The sequence below is a fragment of the Scyliorhinus torazame genome, chromosome 10 (genome assembly GCF_047496885.1).
Source record: "Scyliorhinus torazame isolate Kashiwa2021f chromosome 10, sScyTor2.1, whole genome shotgun sequence".
Lineage (NCBI taxonomy): Eukaryota > Metazoa > Chordata > Chondrichthyes > Carcharhiniformes > Scyliorhinidae > Scyliorhinus > Scyliorhinus torazame.
In genome coordinates this window covers 79,769,640-79,793,105 of record NC_092716.1, presented here as the reverse complement: position 1 = coordinate 79,793,105, position 23,466 = coordinate 79,769,640, and the positions used below count along the sequence as shown (strand labels likewise).

At 48.0% G+C, this 23,466-nt stretch overlaps 2 protein-coding genes across 6 annotated transcripts in view; one reads left to right on the top strand and one right to left on the bottom strand.

Moving 5' to 3' along the window:
• Nucleotides 1-23,466, bottom strand: part of galr1b (galanin receptor 1b) — a 196,741-nt gene that overhangs the window by 133,945 nt on the left and 39,330 nt on the right. Inside the window, exons 1-2 of one of the 5 annotated variants that reach the window (XM_072518283.1) lie at nt 5,537-5,591; nt 4,348-4,475 (exon numbers count right to left, since the gene is read on the bottom strand). The exons of 1 other annotated variant lie outside the window; for it this stretch is intronic. In XM_072518283.1, coding sequence (XP_072374384.1) covers nt 4,348-4,428 — 81 coding nt within the window. In that variant the 5' untranslated portion in view covers nt 4,429-4,475; nt 5,537-5,591. Of the gene's footprint in view, nt 1-4,347; nt 4,476-4,689; nt 4,779-5,536; nt 5,723-23,466 lie in introns of those variants that run through there. 3 more of the 5 variants (XM_072518286.1, XM_072518284.1, XM_072518285.1) reach the window with 3 other exon arrangements.
• Nucleotides 5,824-8,152, top strand: ddx28 (DEAD (Asp-Glu-Ala-Asp) box polypeptide 28). Its single transcript, XM_072518289.1, has one exon. The coding sequence runs from the start codon at nt 5,834-5,836 to the stop codon at nt 7,553-7,555; it is 1,722 nt and encodes a 573-aa protein (XP_072374390.1). The 5' UTR covers nt 5,824-5,833; the 3' UTR covers nt 7,556-8,152.

Here is a 23,466-nt window from a genome sequence, read left to right as displayed (position 1 = left end):
AAGTTAATTTCTTGAGTTACGGCTTTGTTAATTGTGCCAATGCAAATCAGGATGCAGAGCCCATGTATGTCATATGTAGGGAAGTACTGGCAAATGAGACGAGAATGCTAACTATGTCTTAACTTTGCAGACTACTTTTTAATTCTGAACTAACTGAACCTCAAATTATAAGGGAAGCATGATGATTGCTATTGGCACTGTGAAGAAAGATGCTTTTCAAAAGTAATTGAAAGTTTGGCAAGTGCGAGTGCTAAAACCAAAACTATTCCATGTTCCCCACACTGCTACGACACATCGATGAAAACAGTGTTAGTAAGGGAACTGTCAATAGACTGGCAAGCCTTATTCAACCGCACCTGGCTGTGCTGATCAACAGTTTCAGTCGCGGAACTCAATGACAATGGGGAGGTTCAGGTGGGAGTGGTCTGGGAGGCGTTGAAGGCTGTGGTTAGAGGGGAGCTGATATCTATCAGGGCACATAAAGGAAAGCAGGAGGGTAGGGAAAGGGAGCGGTTGTTGAAAGAACTTTTGAGGGTGGACAGACAATATGCGGAGGCACCGGAGGAGGGACTGTACAGGGAAAGGCAAAGGCTACATGTAGAATTTGACTTGTTGACTACGGGTAAGGCAGAGGCACAATGGAGGAAGGCACAGGGTGTACAGTACGAATATGGGGAGAAGGCGAGCAGGTTGCTGGCCCACCAACTGAGGAAAAGGGGAGCAGCGAGGGAGATAGGAGTGGTGAGATATGAGGAGGGAGAGATGGAGCGGAGAGCGGAGAGAGTGAATGGAGTGTTCAAGGCATTTTATGAAAGATTATATGAAGCTCAGCCCCCGGAAGGGAAGGAGAGAATGATGTGCTTTCTGGATCAGCTGGAATTTCCTAAGGTGGAGGAGCAGGAGAGGGTGGGACTGGGAGCACAGATTGAGACGGAGGAAGTAGTGAAGGGGATTTGAAGCATGCAGGCGGGGAAGGCCCCGGGACCAGACGGATTCCCAGTGGAATTCTATAGGAAATATATGGACTTGCTGGCCCCGCTACTGATGAGAACCTTTAATGAGGCCAGGGAAAGGGGGCAGCTGCCCCCGACTACGTCAGAGGCAACGATATCGCTCCTCCTAAAGAAGGAAAAAGACCCGCTGCAATGCGGGTCCTATAGGCCCATTTCCCTCCTGAATGTGGATGCTAAGATTCTGGCCAAGGTAATGGCAACGAGGATAGAGGATTGTGTCCTGGGGGTGATTCATGAGGACCAAACTGGGTTTGGGAAGGGGAGACAGCTGAACACAAATATACGGAGGCTGCTAGGGGTAATGATGATGCCCCCACCAGAGGGGGAAGCGGAGATAGTGGTGGCGATTGATGCCGAGAAAGCATTTGATAGAGTGGAGTGGGACTATTTGTGGGAGGTGCTGAGGAGATTTGGCTTTGGAGATGGGTATATCAGATGGGTACAGTTGCTGTAAAGGGCTCCGATGGCGAGCGTGGTCACGAATGGACGGGGGTCTGCTGATTTTCGGCTCCATAGAGGGACGAGGCAGGGATGTCCTCTGTCCCCGTTATTGTTTGCATTGGCGATTGAGCCCCTGGCCATAGCATTGAGGGGTTCCAGGAAGTGGAGGGGAGTACTCAGGGGAGGAGAAGAACACCGGGTATCTTTGTATGCGGATGATTTGTTGTTGTATGTGGCGGACCCGGCGGAGGGGATGCCAGAGATAATGCGGGGAGTTTGGGGATTTTTCAGGGTATAAATTGAACATGGGGAAAAGTGAGTTGTTCGTGGTGCATCCAGGGGAGCAGAGCAGGGAAATAGAAGATTTACCGTTGAGGAAGGTAACAAGGGACTTCCGGTACTTGGGGATCCAGATAGCCAAGAATTGGGGTACATTACACAGGCTTAATTTAACGCGGTTGGTGGAACAGATGGAGGAGGACTTTAAGAGATGGGACACGGTGTCCCTGTCACTGGCAGGTAGGGTGCAGGTGGTTAAAATGGTGGTCCTCCCGAGATTCCTTTTTGTGTTTCAGTGCCTCCCGGTGGTGGTCACGAAGGCTTTTTTCAAGAGAATCGAGAAGAGCATTATGAGTTTTGTGTGGGCCGGGAAGACCCCGAGAGTGAGGAGGGGATTTTTGCAGCGTAGTAGGGACAGGGGGGGTTTGGCACTACCAAGCCTAAACGACTATTACTGGGCCGCCAATGTTTCAATGGTGTGTAAGTGGATGGGAGAAGGGGAGGGAGCGGCGTGGAAGAGATTGGAGAGTGCGTCCTGCAGGGGGACTAGCCTACAAGCAATGGTGACGGCACCGTTGCCGTTCTCACCGAAGAAATACACCACAAGCCCAGTGGTGGTGGCTACATTGAAAATTTGGGGGCAGTGGAGACGGCATAGGGGAAAGACGGGAGCCTCGGAGCGGTCCCCGATAAGAAATAACCATAGGTTTGTTCCGGGGAGAATGGATGGGGGATTTGGAGCATGGCAAAGAGCTGGGGTAGTACAATTGAGAGATCTGTTCGTTGATGGGACGTTTGCGAGTCTGGGTGCGCTGACGGAAAAATATGGGTTGCCCCAAGGGAATGCATTTCGGTATATGCAACTGAGGGCTTTCGCGAGGCAACAGGTGAGGGAATTCCCGCAGCTCCCGACGCAGGGGGTGCAGGATAGAGTGATCTCAGAGACATGGGTGGGGGATGGTAAGGTGTCAGACATATATAGGGAAATGAGGGACGAGGGGGAGATCATGGTAGATGAGCTGAAAGGGAAATGGGAAGAAGAGCTGGGGGAGGAGATTGAGGAGGGGCTGTGGGCTGACGCCCTACATAGGGTAAACTCATCGTCCTCGTGTGCCAGGCTAAGCCTGATACAATTCAAGGTTCTACACAGGGCGCACATGACTGGAGCACGGCTCAGTAAATTTTTTGAGGTAGAGGATAGGTGTGGGAGATGCTCGAGAAGCCCAGCGAATCACACCCACATGTTCAGGTCATGCCCGGCACTACAGGGGTTCTGGGTGGGGGTGGCAAAGGTGCTTTCGAGGGTGTTGGGGGTCCGGGTCGAACCAAGCTGGGGGTTGGCTATATTTAGGGTTGCAGAGGAGCCGGGAGTGCAGGAGGCGAGAGAGGCTGATGTTTTGGCCTTTGCGTCCCTAGTAGCCCGGCGCAGGATATTGTTAATGTGGAAGGAAGCCAAACCCCGGGTGTGGAGACCTGGATAAACGACATGGCAGGGTTTATAAAGTTAGAACGGATCAAGTTCGTATTAAGGGGTTCGGCTCAAGGGTTTACCAGGCGGTGGCAACCGTTCGTCGACTACCTCACAGAAAGATAGAGGGAATGGAAAAGAAGAAGACAACAGCAGCAACCCAGGGGTGAGGGGGGGGGGGGGGGGGGGGGGGGGGGGGGGAAGGAGGAGGAGGAGGAGGAGGAGGAGGAACCGGACGGACTATCAGGGATGTCATTGTATATGTATAGACACTTGTTATGGGTAATGTATATTGGATTGTTGGATTGTATCTTTGGAGAGTAACTATTTTTGACAAGGCAGTTGCCACTCAGTTTTGTTTATATATTATTTATTTGTTTAAAATTGGCCACGGTTATTTATATTGCTTTGTTGTTGTTCAAAAGAAAAACTATGTACTGTTATGTTTGGCCACAAAATTTTGAATAAAATATATATTTTTTAAAAAAGTTTCAGTCGCTACTTTCCAGAGGTTTCAAACTTTGAAAGAGAAGAGGTAGGTGAAAAGTCCTTTCAGTTTCATAGAATTTACAATGCAGAAGGAGCCCATTCGGCCCATTGGGTCTGCACCGGCCCTGGGAAAGACCACCCTACTTAAGCTCACGCCTCCACCCTATCCCGTAACCCAATAACTCCACCTAACCTTTTGGACACTATGGGGCAATTTAGCATGGCCAATCCACCTAACTTGCACATCTTTGTATTGTGGGAGGAAACCGAGCACCCAGAGGAAACCCACGCAGACACGGGGAGGACGTGCAAACTCCATGGTCACTCGAGGCCTGAATTGAACCCGGTCCCTGGAGCTGTGAGACAACAGTGCTAACCAATGTGCCACCGTGCCTAGACCCAAGTCAATTATTAACTTACAGTCGACTCCAAATGAAGAGACTGAACTTCTGCGCCTCACTTGTGACAGCACATTAAAAATACGCCTTAAGTCCATTAGGATGTCAGTATTCTGGAGTAGTGTCTCTGAGGAGTACCCAGTGCTGAGTAAAACAAGCATTTTGTTGCCATTCCCCATCTCATCGAGAATGTGCGAGGTTGAATTTCCCGTCCTCACAAAGTTGAAGACGGCACAAAGGAACCGGCTGAACCCTGTACCTGATATGTGCACTGTCCGCCACTCCTCCGGTGAACGTGATTGAAGTGAGTTTGCGAGGACCAAGCAGGCACCTGTCGCATTAAAGGTAAGTAAAAATGGTGCGTTGCATGGTCAGCCGGCTCGAGTCCTGAAGGTCGACCAGTTGGTAAAAGTGGATCCCAAGAAATAAAGTTTCAAAAATACTGCATTAGAAGTTACGGCATTGATCTGTTCGTGTCAGGCATAATCAACAGAGACAAGCAGAGCATAGTGGATAAACTAAGCCTGCATTAGTGTCTGCTTTAACTGAAGAACGATACGGAATTGGCAAAGCAATAAACTTGGAATGAACCTACCCTTACCAATAAATGATTAAGAAAAAGCAGGACCCCTTTAAAGAGTTTAATGCAGCCCTCTCACAAACCTCACTACTCTCAACAGAGGAGATGAACACCAGCATCCATCTGGAAAAAGATTAAAAACAAAACTCTTACCACAACTTCTATGCAACACTACATGAATAAAAAGCAAAATACTGTAACTCCTGAAAATCTGAAATAAAAAACAGAATGCTGAAAATAGATCAGATTTCCAGCACCTGCCTTTGCAAAATGTTGGAAATGCTTAGCTGGAGCGGCAGCATCCATGGCGAAACGAGATTCTACTTTTCAGAACTGGAGGTTAGCCATTTAACTGTGCTTTAACAAGTACAGAATTTGGGGAAGGGAGAAAAAAAATGTGGGGAAAGTCTGTGCTAGAATGGAGAGCTGGAGTGGTTGGATGACAAAAAGTGCAGGGCAAAACAGGCTTCTCAAGAGACGTAAAGAAACAAGAGGATGTGTGGGACCCAATCTTAGTACCTGCTATCCAGAATAATGGGGGTGGGGATCACACCCTAATATTTATTTTGTAATAACACCTCAAGTTTCAAGTATGGGGTTTTATTTTTAAAAAGAGAACTCCACATCCATTCCGGTGAATTAAATTGAGCAGGGGGATGGGGGGAGGATGTGCAGATCGGAAATCCCCACAAACTATCAATGAAGCCCATTCAAGAGGTCCCGGACTGGGATCACCCCTGTATTGGGGGTTGGGGTTAGTGTGTGGACCCAGGCACTGGATGGAGCCTTGTGGGACAACACATGGGCTTGACACAAAGTGGTGAGACGGAGTATTGGAAATATACACATATAGAAACGTGGCCCTCACCTGGATACCAACTGATATAAATCCCCAAACTGGAGCCCAGGGACAAGGTGAACCTACCGCGAGCTACATATGTCACTTCCGCCCGACTGCTGCGTCATTTCTCGGCGCCGGTCCGTTCCAATTTAGAATCCTGAGGAGCTCAGTGTCCCAGGGCTGCCTGACGCGCGGGCGGTGAGGCAGGTTCAATTTTAGAATCCCGCGGGGTTTCCGCGTTCCAATTTAGAATCCCGAGGCGCCCAGTGTTCCGCTGCCGCGCGGGCGGGTGGTCAGAAGGGGGGTGATTCTTCCCCGGACAACATGCTGACGTTCGGCTCCAGGTTCGGCCTTCAGCCGCGGGGCCCCGACTCCCCGGCCTTGCGATTCGGGACGCTGCTGAGGGAGAGGCTGGCCTTGGGCTGCTCCAGCGGTGCCGACCCCCGGAGCTCGGCCCCCGGCGGCGAACTGCCCGTCATCCGCATCCCGCAGAGGTCGCGCCTGCGGGCAGAGCGGAGGCCGAGGCGGGCGCCGGAGCTGAGGCTCACCAGGCCGGGCAGGCTGCTGATCACGGGGAAGCGGCCTGAGCTGAACCAGCGGGCCGGCTACACCTTCGGCAAGTTCGAGCCGGTGCCCCTGGTCTCCAGGGGTTGGAAGCACAGAAAGGCGGCCGGGGATTATTTTGTCATTAACAACACGCGGAGCCAGCCGCCTGCTTTACCGGAGGGAGAGGAGGAGGGGGCGAGGCAGCCCCGGGGGAAGGTGCCCACTTTCCGCTCGCTGGGCCTGTGCGCTGAGCTGCTGGATGCATTGGACAACATGGGCATCTCGCAGCCCACCAGCGTGCAGGCTCAGAGCCTGGGCGCGCTGCTCAGGGGGAGGAATGTGCTGTGCGCGGCCGAGACTGGCAGCGGAAAGACCCTGAGCTACCTGCTGCCTGTGCTGCAATCCCTGGCTGCGGGGAGGGGAGACAGTCCCGGTGATGATGGGCCGAGCAGCCTGGTGCTGGTCCCCTCCCGGGAGCTGGCCGAGCAGCTGCAGCAAGTTGCCCGCCCGCTGGCTGCCGGCCTGAAGCTCACCGTGCAGACGGTGGGTGGAGGCCGGGGGCTGGGCACCGTGAAGCGGACCCTGGCCCGGGGGCCCATCGACCTGCTGATCTCAACGCCCGGAGTCCTGTGGAAAGCCCTGAGGAGAGACTTCATCTCCCTCCGCAACCTGAGGCACCTGGTGCTGGATGAGGCGGACACTCTGTTCGATGAAAGCTTCGTGGACCTACTGGAGGACATCCTGCAGCACAGCCACATCGCTGGGCACCCTTCGGAAACCCTGGGGGTGGAGAGGAAAGCTCAGCTGGTGGTGACAGGAGCCACCTTCCCAGGGGGAGTGGGAGAGCTTCTCAGCAAAGTCACCGATCTAGGCAGCATCACCACCATAAAAAGCAAGGGACTGCACCACCTAATGCCCCACGTCAAGCAGAAGTTCATGAAAGTCAAGCGGACGGATAAAGTTAGTGACTTGTTGCAAATGTTAAAGGAGCTGGTTGCTGAGAAAGCTGGTGCGGGAGTGTTGGTGTTCTGCAACAGTGCACCCACCGTTAACTGGCTTGGCTATGTCCTGGAAGACCATGGCATCAAACACGCCCGCTTACAGGGCAGTATGAAAGCTGAAAAGCGAAGTGGAATATTTTGCGCCTTCCAGCAGGGTTTGATGGACATACTTCTCTGCACGGACATTGCATCTCGTGGCTTGGACACTCAGAGGGTGGAAGCTGTAATCAATTATGACTTTCCTCCAACGCTGTGCGATTATATCCACCGTGCTGGGCGGGTGGGACGTGTTGGGAGCAAGGTTTTGGGGACCGTCATTAGTTTTGTGACACATCCCTGGGACGTTGAGCTCGTCCAGAAAATTGAGACTGCAGCTCGACAAAAAATGATACTCCCAGGGCTGCAATCTGCAATCCACCATCCCCCGAAAGAAAATATACTGGAAGTTTCAGAAGACCAGAATTCTCAAACAATCAGAACTGAACTTTCTTCAGAGTGACTTGTATTGGAATAATGGCTGTGTCAATTAGTTTTACAATCTAAAGTTATTGAAGTAAAATGTTTAAATTTCTGCTGATAACTTTCATGATTTTTGAAAAGGTGAGAGGAGACCATGCATGCTTTGGTTTCAGATTCCAGCATCCATATTAATTTGCTTTATCATGAAACCAGGGTGTTTTATTGTGTTACCCATAGCTCCACCCTGTGCGTGCGTTCAGTATGCCCCATCAGGCAAGTGTATATGGCTATTTCAAAGACAGTCAGGGGCGTTCTCCTTACCAATATTTATGCCTCAGCTGATTTCACTAAAATGCCTTTCCTGGTCATTATCACATTGTTGTTTGTGGAAGATTGCTGTGTGCAAATTGGCTGTAAAGCACTTGGAATGTATGGAGGTAGTGACAGGCACTCTGCAATATGCACTTCACTCATACCCTTTTCCCTTTCACATCTCTCCCTCTTTGTCAGCTACTCTGCTCTTCTTCCTTATCCTCTTTTACCTTTTCACCTACCTCCTACAAGTGAAAAGGGATGGCAGTATGGACACTTAAGTGACTATTGTGCCCAGTTCTAATGTAAAAATACCCTTTTTTAAGTAGTGACTTTGGTTCTAATATTTGTTATTGTACTTTGGCGTTTGGACTCAGCTGCCCTTAGGAGAGCTTCAGCCATTTGGTCACCCTGCAGCCCTTCCCTGTGCATGGAAAAGCCACAAGCCCACTGATATATCTAGCCTCTCACCAGAAAGACCTTTTAATGACTACATTGGCTTTTGATGAAACAAAACTAAAGTTGCACATGCCCTGTTTTATATCCATAGTAAATGGGCTAGCTTTTAAAATTCTAACAGTTCTTTTGGTAGGAATTATAGAAGCTACCAAATTGCTACATTGATTTTTTTTTTAAGGAAATAACTACAATTACTGTGCTTTGACAGCAGCATTGCACCTGAACATTTTATGGTTCTGTTTTAGACGTTGCCTGCTATCTGTCTAATACACAAAACAAAATCCCAGCTTTTCCATTCAAAAAACACTAGTTAATAAAGCTGTGTTCATAAGATATAGGAGCAGAATTAGGCCATTTGCCAATCGTGTCTGCTCCACCATTCAATCATGATTGACCTCAGCCTGGCCTTCAACTCCACGGTCCTGCCGGTTCTCTATAACCCATTACGAATTAAAAATCTGTCTAACTCCTCCTTAAATTTATTCACTGTCCCAGCATTCACCGCACTCTGGGATAATGAATTCCACAGATTCACAATCCTTTGGGAAAAGGAGTTTTCATAGAATAGATAGAATATGCAGTGCAGAAGGAGACCATTCGGCCCATCGAGTCTGCACCAGCTCTTGTAAAGAGCACCCTACCCAAGTCCACACCTCCACCCTATTCCCATAACCCAGTAACCCCACCTAACACTAAGGGCAATTTTGGACACTAAGGGCGATTTAGCATGGCCAATCCACCTAACCTGCACATCTTTGGACCGTGGGAAGAAACCGGAGCACGCGGAGGAAACCCACGCACACTGGGAGAACGTGCAGACTCCACACAGACAGTGACCCAAGCCGGGAATTGAACCTGGGACCCTGGAGCTGTGAAGCAATTGTGCTAACCACTATGCTACCGTGCTGCCCTTTTAGTTTATCTTCAACTCCGTTTTAAATTTGCTACCTCATCCCAAGACTATGACCTCGTTCGAGATCGCCCACAAGACGTAGTATCACTCCATTCTACTTTATCCATATCTATTATCATTGTACCTCAATATGATCTCCCATCATTCTTCTAAACATTAGAGAGTATTGGCCTAAACTGTTCAATCTCTCTTCATACGACAAACCTCTCATCTCTAGTGAACCTCTTCTGAACTGCCTCCAAAGCCACTACATCTTTTCCTCAAAAAAGAGGGCAAACACTCTGCACAATACTCCATTCACCTGAGGAAGGAGCAGTGCTCCGAAAGCTAGTGATTTGAAACAATCCTGTTGGACTTTAACCTGGTGTTGTAAGACTTCTTACTGCACAATACTCCAGGTGTAGTCTCACCAATGCCTTGTATAATTGCAACACTTCTAAGATCTAAGCAAATCCATATTGACTTTTATAAGACCATAAGACATAGAAGCAGAATTAGGCCACTCGGCCCATCGAGTCTGCTCCGGCATTCAATCATGGCTGATATTTTTCTCATCCCCATTCCCCTTCCTTTTCTCCATAACCCCTGATCCCCTTATTAATCAAGAACTTATCTATCTCTGTCTTAAAGACACTCAGTGAATTTGCCTCCACAGCCTTCTGCGGCAAAGAGTTCCACAGATTCACCACCCTCTGGCTGAAGAAATTCCTCCTCGTCTGTTATAATACATAAAATGTTACTGGTTTAATTAAGAGGCACATTAAAATTCAGAATTGACTTGTATAAATCTGCCAAGATGCCACTGCAAAATTATAAAATATACCAATAAGCAAACTGATGGGAGTCCGGACAAGAATGAGGGGGAGGTATCACCTTGCAATGAGGGGGAGGTATCACCTCGCAATGAGGGGGAGGTATCACCTCGCAATGAGGAGGAGGTATCACCTCGCAATGATGGGGGTATCACCTCGCAATGAGCGGGAGGTATCACCTCAATGTGGGGGGGGGGGGGGGCGTGGAAGGAAGTATTTTGGTTCAACTTTTCTTGCCTGTGGAGGAGAAAACCAATACTGAAAGAAGGGACAAATAAAGTGAGAAAGAGCCCCTTAAATGACAATTGGCTTAAAACCGCACTGACGTTGACTTACATTTCATAAATGGAAAAGCTTTAATTGTAATAGTGTAAATTATCCCTACAGTGAAGGAGGCCAGTCGGTCCATCGAGTCTATAAACATGAACAAAAAGTCACAATTCTACCTGAGTCCAGTAGACCTGTGGTTCCCAACCTGTGTGGTTACAAAATTACTGCAAGCGGTCCATGTTTGGGGAAGGGGGGGATAGAATTGTGTACCATTAGTGGGGGGGGAAGGGCAGAATTGTGTTACTCATACATGTCATAACTGATGTTCCTTTATTATTTGCTTCACAAACATTGTGTACCCGAACAGGCGCCGGAATGTGGCGACTAGTGCTTTTCACAGTAACTTCATTGCAGTGTTAATGTAAGCCTACTTGTGACAATAAAGATTATTTATTTTATTTATCCTTGTGTAAAATAATCCGCAATGTGCATCATAAACTATTAGAAATAGCTGCATTTTTAATACCCATTGATATACAAGTTTGACTCCCGTTAGCCGTAAACTGAGCAAAAATTAATAGTTATAACGGCTTGCGTACCTTGTGGTTCGCAAAACATTTTAATAATCTTTATTAGTGTCACAAGTAAGCTTACATTAACACTGATGACTATCTGTGACCCACATAAAGATTGAGAACCTCTGATGTATACTATGCTACTGTTCAATTGTAACTAGAGATTTTATCTCCATATTTTCTTCTTTCCCCACTTGTTGCTAATTTTCAATGGCTAACGGAAGTAGTATGCAGGCTCCTATCCATCTTTCCAATAATTTATGTCGGAGCAGTAATGTGATAACTCATGATCAAATATGACACCAAACTTGCAATCGGTCTAGTTCAGCCACAGGGATGAAACCGGTGGCTAGAAAATGGAGTTTGTTGTAGACTTCAAAGACAATGGCTTTGGTCTTCCTAAAGGTTGGAAGAAATTTCTGCTTGTCCAGTCCTAGATGTTGGACAAGCAGTGTGACAAATCAGAGACAGTGGAGGGATCGATTTTCCTGATTTGAAATTCCCCCATCAGGTTTCCACCCCTGTCACAGCACTGGGATAGCTCTTGAGAGACACAAGTGGCATCTTGTTTGACTGACTGGAATAAGCTTTTCCTCCTCGCCATTCATGCATCCTTCTCCAATGTCTCTCTTACCATCCAGGCCATATCATAGATCATAGAATTTACAGTGCAGAAAGAGCCCATTCGGCCCTTTGAAGTAGCACCCATAGCAACCGGAGGAAATCCACGCAGACACAGGGACAAAGTGCAGCATCCACACAGTCTCCTGAGGCCAGAATTGAACCTGGGACCCTGGAGCTGTGGGGCAGCAGTGTGCCACCATGCTGTCCCTCACATCGAAGAAACTAATGGGATTGAAGGTGGTTAAATCTCCTGGACCTGAGAATCTTCATCCCAGAATACTTAAGGAAGTGACCATAGAAATAGTAGATCCAGGGCAGCACGGTAGCATAGTGGTTAGCACAATTGCTTCACAGCTCCGGGAGTCCCAGATTTGATAACCGGCTTGGGTCATTCTGTGCGGAGTCTGCATGTTCTCCCCGTGTGTGTGTGGGTTTCCTCCAGGTGCTCCGGTTTTCTCCCACAGTCCAAAGATGTGCAGGTTAGGGGATTGGCCATGCTAAATTGCCTTTCGTGTCCAAAATTGCCCTTAGTGTTGGGTGGGGTTGCTGGGTTATGGGGAGAGGGTGGAGGTGTGGGCTTGGGTAGCGTGCTCTTTCCAAGAGCCGGTGCAGACTCAATGGGCCGAATGGCCTTCTGTACTGTAAATTCTATGATCTATGAAATTTGGTGGTCATTTTACAAAATTCTTTAGACTGGAATCCTTCCTACAGATTGTAGGGTAGCTAGTATAACCCCGCTATTCGAAAAGGGAGGTGGGGAGACTACAGGGAACTATAGACTCATGAGCCTAATGTCAGTAGTAGGGAAGTTGTCAGAGTCCATTATCAAGGATTTCAAAGCACAGCATTTGGAAAGTAGTGGTGTAATCAGACAAAGCCAGCATAGATTTACAAAAGGGAAATCATGCTTGACAATTCCACTGGAATTCTTTGAAGATGTAACTAGTAGAGGTGATCAGTATGTGATTTATTTAGACTTTCAGGCTTTTGACAAGTCTCACGTAGATTACTATGTAAGAAACACACAGATTGTGAGTAGTGTCTTGAGATGGATAGAAAGCTGGTTAGCAGATGGGGAGAAATGATTTCGAATAAATGGGTCTTTTTCTAATTGGCAGGCAGCAACTAGTGGGATACCACCGGGATCTCTGCTCGGACCCCAACTGTTCACATATATTAATGATTTGGATGAGGGAACTAAATGCAGATGTTACAAAGCTGGGTGGGAGGGTCAGCTGTGGACATTGCCAAGATGGTTCAGTGGGAATTGGACAGGTTGAGTGGGCATATGCATCGCAGATGCAGCATAATGTGGATAAATGTGAGGTTATTGCTAGCAAAAATAGGAAGGCAGATTATTATTTGAAAGGGTCTAAATTAAGAGAGGTAGATACTCAGCGAGACCTTGGTGTCCTTGTGCATCATTCGCTGAAAGTAAATGTGCAGATACAGCAGGTAGTAAAGAAGGCAAATGGTATGTTGGCCTTCATAGTGAGAATATTTGTAGGAATAAGGATGTTTTACCTCAATTGTGTAGGGCATTGGTGAGGCCACACCTGGAGTATTGTAGGGCAGCACGGTAACACAGTGGTTAGCACTGTGGCTTCTCAGCGCCAGGGTCCCAGGTTCGATTCCTGGCTGGGTGACTGTCTGTACGGAGTCTTCACATTCTCCCTGTGTCTGCGTGGGTTTCCTCCAGGTGCTCCGGTTTCCTCCCACTAGTTCCGAAAGACGTGCTGTTAGGTAATTTGGACATTCTGAATTCTTCCTCTGTGTACCCGAACAGGTGCTGGAATGTGATGACTAGGAGCTTTTCACAGTAACTTCATTGCAATGTAAGCCTACTTGTGACAATACAGATTAGTGTGCAGTTTAGGCATCCTTATCTGAGGAGGGACGTTCTTGCTATGGACGGAGTGCAGCAAATGGTTGATTCCTGGGATAGCGGGATTGTCATATGAGGAGAGATAATCGGTTAGGATTCTATTAATTGGAGTTGAGAAGAGTCGGGAGATCTCATAGTGTAGCCATCTGGGATGGCCACTTCCGATTACAAAATGGACACTTTGCAGAGATTGCAGGGAAAATGGACAATGCTGAGAAAACAAGCAGGTTCAGAGCTTGTCTGTATATTGGAGCCGCAGCTCCCAGACAAGACCAAAACTGTAGGCCCATTGGCATACTAATGGCCCATCTCCGGGAACAAAAGAGTAACATTTGAGTAACCGATACTAAGGCAGACACCCCGGCGCCAGAGGAGACCAAAACAAAGGACACACCTAGCCATCAGGGCACCCACCCCTTTATTGGATGAAATCAATAGGAATGATCAAGAAACGGCCCAATTAATTGGGGCCAAGTTCAAGGCCCGCCCAAAAGGGCGTGAAGCCCCTTTGGGTATAAGAAGGAGCCCCCAAGAGAGAATCGCTCTCTTGGACTTGGCTCTCACAGCGGAGAGACCCGCCCATCAGCTGCACCAGAAGCAAGTAAGTCCAAGGTCAACGCTCGCTACCAGACGGACGACCTTAGCTGTTTCCCTTCTACCACTTCGACCCCAGCAGCCTCAGAACCGAACAAGGACCATTGTTCCTCTGACTGAGTGGGCGCCCAAAGCTAAGTATAGGCTTTAGCAGTAGTGATAGTTTAGTATTTCGTGCATGAGTAGATATTGCTGTGTGTGTAAATAAATAGTATTGACTTTGAACTAACTAACTGGTTTATTGGCTCTTTGATCAGTATTCGGTTTTGAACCTTGTGGCAGTATCGAAAGATACCTGGCGACTCTAGAGCAAACATAATTAGGATTAGGAAGGTGACCATATTGACCGCCATATTCAGAGCCAACCAAAGAGCAACATTTACTTGTGATTCTGGTGGGACTCAACCTAGTGTGTCCTAGTCACTATGAGAGAACCCAAATTTGAATTGGAATCCAATTGGAAGCAGAAAAACCGCAAGTGTGAGAACGATACTGATCAAACCTCCGAGATTCAGAAGTGTGTTATTGCATACTTACTAACAGGGATATAAGGTAAACCGGAGAGATTTTGTTGCGTAAAACTGTCGGGAGGTTTGTAGGCCCGAAATTAGCGTAAGCCGTACCCGTGTTTACATCACCACTTTATCACCCCCGTTCCAAAATCAGTAGAGAACCCAGAGATAGAGAGAAAATGGCAATGAAGGCAATGGAACGCCTTATGAACCCCCAAGAATTCGAGGTCGCAGCGACCAGTAGAGTAGGACAGTGTCCCGTATGGGAAGAAATCAGAAAATATCTCAAGAGGGAAAGAATCAAAGGATTCCCTTTGGAGTGAATTCTGCGCCAATGACGAAACAGGTCCCGGGAGTATAGCACATACTTGGTGGAAAAGCTTGGGGAAAGCTCGCAAGCTGATGGCAATCATGTCCTGCTTGGCACAATTGCGAGGCACAGAGGAGTTTGTTAGGACGCTCTGTAGAGAGATTGAGGAGAGAGACAGAAATAGTGAGGGAGATGAGCAAATTTGAGAAGGAGAATAAGGAGTTAAGAGAACAGTTAGCAGCGAGGGACAGAGAGGTGGATGATGCCAAGTGGGCACACCAGTCTTGTCTCGCCCATTTGAGTAGTTTTCAGACCCAGTATGATAAGGCCTACCAGGACATGCAACGCGCGGTCTTGGTAAGACAAGAAACTGAGCAACAGGTAGAGCAATTGCAGAAACAGTGCAATGATTTAAAAGCAGCCCTACGAGTGCTCCACACTTCCACGATGGAACAAAGGCAGAGCTCCGTAGATCACCAAAGTGCCGGAAGCAAATTGCAGAATTGCAATCTGCTTTCTGTCCAGAATGAGTTTCAAAGTACGTTTGGACCCCAGTTAGACCAGGAAAATGGCCCCGATTGGCAGGAGTTAAATGAAACTGCCCACAGATACGTACATGGGACATGTACGCAAGAAAACCCCCAGAAAAGGAAAGCACCCCAACCCCCAACTGAACAGGCAGAACACAGCCCCATGAACCCGGTATCCACACACCGCAGGGCCGCAGCAGAAGGAAACGCAGATTTCCTTTATACAATCCCGTTAACCGTGACCCAATTACGGTACGCGTGTGGAAAAATTACAAAGTTCCTTCCCCCACCAGTTTTTCGCTTGAGTTAAACAGCAGGCTAGCATGTGTGGCCTGGACGAAAAGGAGCAAGTGAAGCTCACAGTTTCAAGCCTCGACCCTTCAGTCGTGGCAGCCCTTCCCGACCCACAGAATGTAGGAGGAGGCACACTCCAAGAATTGCACACAGCGATCCTGGATGCGATCGGCTATAACAGAGGAGACCCCGTAGAAGGCCTAAACAAGTGAAGGCAAAAGAAAACAGAGCACCCCACAGCGTTTGCTGGACGCTTATGGATACATTTCACAGCAGCATTTGGAGAGTTAGCCCGCGCCTATTTGTCTGCGGATAATATGGCCAAATGGACTCAAATCCTAGTCTCTCATGCGACAGAGGCAGGACAGAGACCTTGCGCAAATTACGACCCCTCAGACGAGGCCCTCAACGGGAAATGGGTTTTGAAAAGATTGTCCCGCACTTGGGAATAATCCGTCCAAGGCAAAACCGCATTTGCAAAACCAGAGGACGAGCAGGCAGACATGCATCCAGTTAGGACGCACCAGAACCCCGCATGGGTAAATGAGGGCAGGAACAGCCCACCGCAGCCTAAATCCCAGGAATGCTACAATTGTGGACAACCAGAAGTCTCTTACTGCGCTGATTCTGTTTGCATACTCTCCAACTGTGAGCGTGGCGGGGGCTCATGCTGCCTTTGCCATTCTCCATACACATTTATTTACCGGATCAAATGAGAGGTTGTGGGAGCTCATAAAGTAATGAAGAACGTCCTCACAATTTTTGTAATTAGGCAGAAGTTTCACATAGCATACCACCCCCAGTCAAGCGGCATTGTAGAGGGGATGAACCGAACTCTAAAAGCCACTCTCAGGAAAATGGTGCAACAGAACAACAGCACCTGGGATTCAATTCTCCCATTTGCTTCAATGTTCCTACGAATCACGGTATCCACCGGATGCCCCATGAAAGGGATAGAGTATTAGGACTGGATTTGGCCAGCCCCGCAGTCACCGCCTTCACGCATGAAAATGCTGTACAGCAGCTTATTGAGAATATAAAGGCAACCCAGCTCACAGCAGCTGTGAGACTTGGGACCAGGAGGAAACAAAGCAAAGCTTGGATCGATAAAACGGTACACGCCACCGAGTTTGTAGTAGGGCAGCAAGTGATGCTTTCCCTATACAACCCCAGTTCATTCCTTTCCCCCAAATTGTCTGGACCGTACTCCATTTCAGACAAAGTCAGCCCCTCGGTATACAAGCTCACATATCCCAATGGCAAGTCTGCATGGTTTCACATGAACCAGCTTAAGGCTTATGGCTCGCAGAACAACCATGCACACCACATCTCGCTCGCAGCAGCAGACGAGCACGCCCCGCCCACAGATGATGCATTCCTACCCTCCCCCATCCAGTCCAGCCCGTCCTCAGACACTTCTTCAACTCCACCCCCAGAGGAACGACTCTGCCTCTCCCTTCAACCAGCAGCGACAGTGATAGCAATGACAACGCCACAGCACACCACGTTATGATTATACCCCTGCACCAGCCCCACTCCCAGCGAATCCGAGCATGATTCCAGTGACCCCTTCGAAATCACGTACATCAAAGCCCGTGACCCAGACCCACCACCCGACGATTACGGATTAAAACCTAGTAGCTCCAACCTCGACACGTAATTCTGGCACCGAGACAATTCGTTCAGGCTCATCCGGAATGATGAGATGGACCCCAATTCGCCCCAAGCAGCTTTAGCCAAGCTACTCCAGTCAAGAGTATGGCAGCCGGGAGAAGATGATGAAATAGAGTCTGACTCCCATCAAACGAATCCCTTTGCGACCCTGTTCGCTACTGAGCAATGAGGCGTCCACATGATGGTAAAAAGGAACCGATGGAGAGATACGGTGTCCTTTATGATGGAACCTGCACCATGATTGTTGGATGTTTGTTCGTTTAATGTACATGTTAAATATTGTTTGTGAATTTAATAGTTTTCATGGCCCCATTCCACCACTCTTTTAATGCCCACTGGCAGTTAATGGAACAAGTTTGTCGACAGACAACCGTTCAGAGGAACTAGTTTGTCGGCAGACAACCAATCATAGCCTCTCTCCTGATTTGAAGGTAATCATGAGAGGCAGCCCCCACGATGACCACATATTCATTCCGTTCTTGCTGGTCGCTCAGGCAGTGAAGAAACGGCACTGGTCCCCGCCCTGCCTGAGGACCCCCCCCCCTCTGGTCAGCTACGCTCGGGTAGAGCACAAACGGCACTGATCACCGTCCTACCTGGGGATTCCACCCAATCTTACCCGCTGCGGCCCATACGCACCCCATTTTGGCACTTTTACTTCAAAACTTTTTGGGTTGTTTCTGGGACCCGTAGGTTGCTTCTGGATGCTACTTACACCCTCAAACACTAGGATGGTAGATCGCACAGGCTGCGAGACAACTCGCACTATGTCAGTATTTTTCTTGGATGTCTTGTCCAAATATTCAGGTTTTTTTAAAAATGAGGGAGTCATAGATGGTGACCAATTATAATGGGTAATTGGCAACAAAGGACAGATAGACAGACATACGAAATCTTAAGCAAGATAATAACATATTATGCTTGTGCCCATAGAACTCCGGAACCTCAGGAACCCCAGAGGAAGAAAAAGAAACAGACCGACAAAAGGGAAGATGAAGACAACCTTCATGTTTTTCACCTGGATCTTAGCGGGATCCCTTCAGTTGCACGCGGACGCTACCCCCCCCTGATCCCTACCACACAGGCTGTGAATGATTCCCACCCCTGCCATGCACTGTACCCCGAGATAGTTAGCCCCGAGACAGTTACCGATACACCGACCTGGTGTGTCAAGTTCATCACCTGGTATTCCCTATCTTGCATCTTAGAAGCACTATTAGTACTGGCGATACTCTGCAGTGTCGTGCAGACACTTAGACTCAGAAAATGGCGGAGGAGAGCCTCCCGCAACCGCACTCCGGTATACACATTTAGATCCCCTATTTTCTGTTGTAACTTTTGGTTGGCTCTTAATTTGGCTCTATTTAATCACGTTTGCTCAAGAGTTGGCAGGTATCTTTCGACACCACCACAAGGTTCAGAACCACATACTGATCAATAACTCGATACACCAGTTAGTAAGTTCAAAAGCAATGCTCATTTATTTACACACAGTCAAATCTACTCATGCATAAACTCTACAAACTAAACTACCACTATTACTAAAGCCTATACTTAGCTTCGGGCGCCCACTCAGTCAGAGGAACAATGGCCGTTGCTCGGTTCTGAGGCTGCTGGGTTGAGCTGTTTACAGGGTAGCAACTAGGACCGTCTGTCTCGTAGCGTGCGTTGACTTGGAACTTACTTCGTCTGATGCAGCTGCTAGGCAGATCTCTCTTCGGTGAGAGCCAAAGCCAAAGGAGCAAGAGTCTCCCTTGGGGAATACCTTTTATACTGAAAAGGGCTTTGCACGCTTTTGGCCGGGCCTTGAATTTGGCCTCAACTAATTGGGTCTTTCCCAATATCTGTATCGATTTTACTCCAAGAGAGGGGTGGTTCCCTGATCGCTGGGCGTGTCCTGGTGACTGTCCGTCTGCTTTGTCTTAGTTTCTTCTGGGAGTCTGTCCTAGCATTGTGTATCTAAATGTTTCCCTTTTTAACCCGGAGATGGCTCATTAGTATGCAAATCGTTTGGTAGTTTCTGTACTGTCTGAGCGCTTAAGGTTCTAATCAACAGACAGAGCTTCCACCTGCTTGTTTCTTAGCATTGTCCAATTTTCCCTACATTCTTTGCGGGTGTCCATTTTGTAATCGGGACGTGGCCATCCCAGATGGTTATACCCCCTCCTTGTGATCCTCAACGCGAAGCGTGAAGGATCACATTACTATGGCGTCTTCATCCTCTGATCACCGGGGCACCCATCCTTAGGCTCTACACTGTCCTATCCTATGCAACACAATTTTACCTAAAACATTTTAAACACATTCATTATCATAATCTCTACGGGGTGCTGTGACATTAATACATGCATTACAGAAAAATAAAAAAACTGGAACCTCTAACTATTCTCAATAAACTATACACATTCAAAGAATCCAAAAATACAAACAATCCAAAAATAATCTATACATCTTAAACTGTACAAAATAGCAGCACACAAATTTCTCTGGCCTGGCAGTCAGACACAGAGGTTTACATCTCTTTATTCCATAGAATACATTAAACAAAATGGATGCTCTTTAATCCGTCCCACTTGGTTCGGGGATCTGGTGAAATCCGAAAATGGGGGACCTAAATCTGTATACCGGGGTCCGAGAGCGATATGCTCTCCTTCGCCATTTCCTGACTCTAAACGTTTGCACGACACTGCAAAGTATCGCCAGCACTAGAAGTGCTTTGACTACGTATGAGAGTGAGTATCAGGTGATAAACTTATCATACCAGGTCGGGGTGTTGCTAGCTGTCGCTGGGCTAGTTATCTCGGGGTTCCGTGTATTACAGGGGTGAGAGTCATTTAAGGGTTGTGTGGTAGGGGACAGGGGGGTAGCGTCCGCGCGCAACTGAAGGGATCCTGCTAAGATCCATGTGAACACGAAGGCTGTCTTCATCTTTGTCGGACTTCTTTGTATTCCTCTGAGGTTCCTGGGTTTCTGGAGTTCTGTGAACACAAGCATAATTTCTGTTGTTATCTTGCTTAAGATCTAGTATGTCTGTCTGTCTGTCCTTTACTAACAATTTCCCTTTATAATTGGTCACAATCTATGACTCCCTCATTTTTTTTTTTAACAATATTTGGACTAGACATCTAAGAAAAATACTGCGGTACTGCGAGCCGTCGTGCAGCCTGTGTAATTTACCATCCCAGTGTTTGAGGCTGTAAACAGCATAGGGAAGCAATCTAAGAGTTGCCAAAACCAAATAAAAGAAATTTGAACGTAACGAGCCAAAATGGGCCGCGGCGGGTAAGAAATGGGTGGAATCCCCGGGTAGGATGGTGATCAATGCCGTATGTGCTCTACCCGAGCGTAGCTGACCAGAGGGGGGTCCTCAGGCAGGGCCGGGACCACTGCCGTTTCTCCATTGCCTGAGCAACCGGCAAGAACGGGTAAGAATGTGGTCGTCGTGGGGGGCTGCCTCTCGAATTAGGAGAGCAACTATGAGTCGTGTTCTGTCGACAAACTAGTTCCTCTGAACTGCTGTCTGGGACAAACTTGTACCTTTAACAAGGTTCTGGGAACAAACTAGTTCCTCTAACAGCCATTGGGCGTCAAAAGGGGTGGTGACGTGGGGCCGTGAAAAAAACTTTCCGAGTTTACATACAACACTTAACGATAACACTAACGAACAAACATTCAACAAATATGGTGCAGGTTCCATCAGAAAGGACACCGTATCTCTCCATCGGTTCCTTTTTCTGCATCATCTGGACATCTCACTTCTCAATAGCGAACAGGGTCGCAAAGGGATTTGTTTGGTGGGAGTCAGACACTAAGTCATCATCTTCTCCCGGCTGCCAAACTCTTGTCTGTAGTAACCGTGCTAAAGCTGCTTGGGGCGAATTGGGGTCCATCTCATCATTCCGGATGAGCCTGAACGAGTTGTCTCGGTGCCAGAAACGTGTGTCGAGGTTGGAGCTACTATGCTTCAATCCGTAATCGTCGGGCAGTGGTTCTGGGTCAGGGGTTTTGATATAAGTGATCTCAAATGGGTCAGTAGAATCATGCTCAGTTTCGCTGGGAGTGGGGCCTGGTGCAGGGGTGTAGTCGTAATGTGGTGTGCTGTGGCTGTCGTCATCGTGATCACTATCACTGTCACTGCTGGTTGAGGGAAGGGAGAGGTGGAGTCGTGCCTCTGGGGGCGGAGTTGAAGTATCTGAGGGCGGACTGGAGTGGTTCGGGGAGGGTAGGAATACGTCATCTGTGTGCGGGGCATGATCATCTGCTGCTGCGAGCAGGATGTGGTGTGTGTGGTTATTCTGCGAGCCGTAAGCCTTGAGCTGGTTTATGTGAAACCATGCAGACTTACCATTGGGATAGGTTATTTTGTATACTATGGGGCTGACTTTGTCCGAAATGGAGTACGGTCCGGGAAACTTTGGGGAAAGGAATGACTGGGGTTGTAAAGGGAAAGCATAACTTGTTGCCCTACTGTAAACTCAGTGGCGTGTACTGTTTTGTCAAAACAGGCCTTGCTCTGTTTCTTCCTGGTTCCAAGCCTCACTGCTGCGGCGACTTGGGCTGCCTTTATGTTCTGTACTAGTTATGTAACCGCATTTTCATGTGTGAGGGCTGTAACTGCGGGGCTGGCCAAATCCAGTCCTAGTAAATACTCAGTGCCTTTCATGGGGCATCCGGTCATGAGGGTGTGGGGGGTGTAACCTGTGGATGTAGATACCGTGTTTCTTAAAAACATCAGAGCAAATGGGAGTACTGAATCCCAGGTGCTATTATTTTGCTGAACCATTTTCCTGAGGGTGGCTTTCAATGTCCTATTCATTCGTTCTGCAATACCACTTGACTGGGGGTGGTATGTGATATGGAACTTTTGTCTCATGCCGTAAATCGTGAGGATGTTTTTCATTACACGTCCGGTGAAATGGGAGCCTTGGTCGGACTCTATACTGCGTGGGAGGCCCCATCTTGTAAAGATGTGGTGTGTTAATATTTTAGCTGTTGTCTTGTCCATATTAGTTCTTGACGGAAATACTTCCACCCATTTTGTGAAGGTGTCTATGACCACCAACACATACTTGTAACCATTTCTGCACAGGGGTAGGGGTCCAATATAATCTATCTGGAGATTTGTCCAGGGTCCATTAACGGGGCGGGTATGGCTAAGTCGAGCCTTTTTCACATATCTGTCCGGATTGTTCTGGGCACAGATTAAACAATTCTCTACATAGTGTGTGACATCGATTTTTAAATCAGGCCACCAGCAAAGCGGTCTGAGGTGGGCTAGGATGCGTTCAATTCCTTGATGTCCATGATTGTCATGGAACTGACAAATGATCTGGTTCCTGTCCTGGCTGGGAACTATATAAATGCCATCCTTTAAAATCACACCGCCGTGTGTGGTGATTGCGTTTCTAAACCTGTTGTACGGGGCTGGGAAGGTTCCCTTTAAAACTTCCCTGAATTTCTCGTCCTCTTTCTGGGCCTTCGCTAAATCCTGAATGTTGGTCTGTGAGACCTGAACTGTGTGTACTGGGGTGCTTTCGGGGGGGGGGGGGGGGTTCCAAAAATAACCATGCCTGGAGCCTGCCTTCGCAAGGGTGTCTGCTTTAGCGTTACCAGGGGGGGAAGAACGGTGATGACTGCGAACCTTAATTATCCCGTATTTCCTATCCTTCACTGTCTACAAGATATGGCGGAGTAATGGGGCTGAGGGTAGGGGTTTACCGTCCGCGGAAACAAATCCTCTGGTTTCCCAGAGTGGTAGGAACTCTGTCAAACTATTACAGACATACAAGCTGTCCGAATAGATGTCTGCTGGGGTCAGGAACGAGTCTGGGTGGTCTACAATATATGCAACTGCTGCCAGCTCTGCTGCCTGCGAGCCTAAGTGTCCTGGCAACTTTAAGGAAATTTAATCTAGGGCGCGTCCCTGCGCGTCCTCTACATATATACCACAACCTGTAATTCTCTTTCCGTTTAACACTCTACCACTTCGACCCCAGCAGCCTCAGAACCGAACAACGGCCATTGTTCCTCTGACTGAGTGGGTGCCCGAAGCTCAGTATAAGCTTTAGCAGCAGTGATAGTTTAGTCTGTAGTATTTCGTGCATGAGTAGATATTGCTGTGTGTGTCAATAAATAGTATTGACTTTGAACTAACTAACTGGTGTATTGGCTCTTTGATCAGTATTCG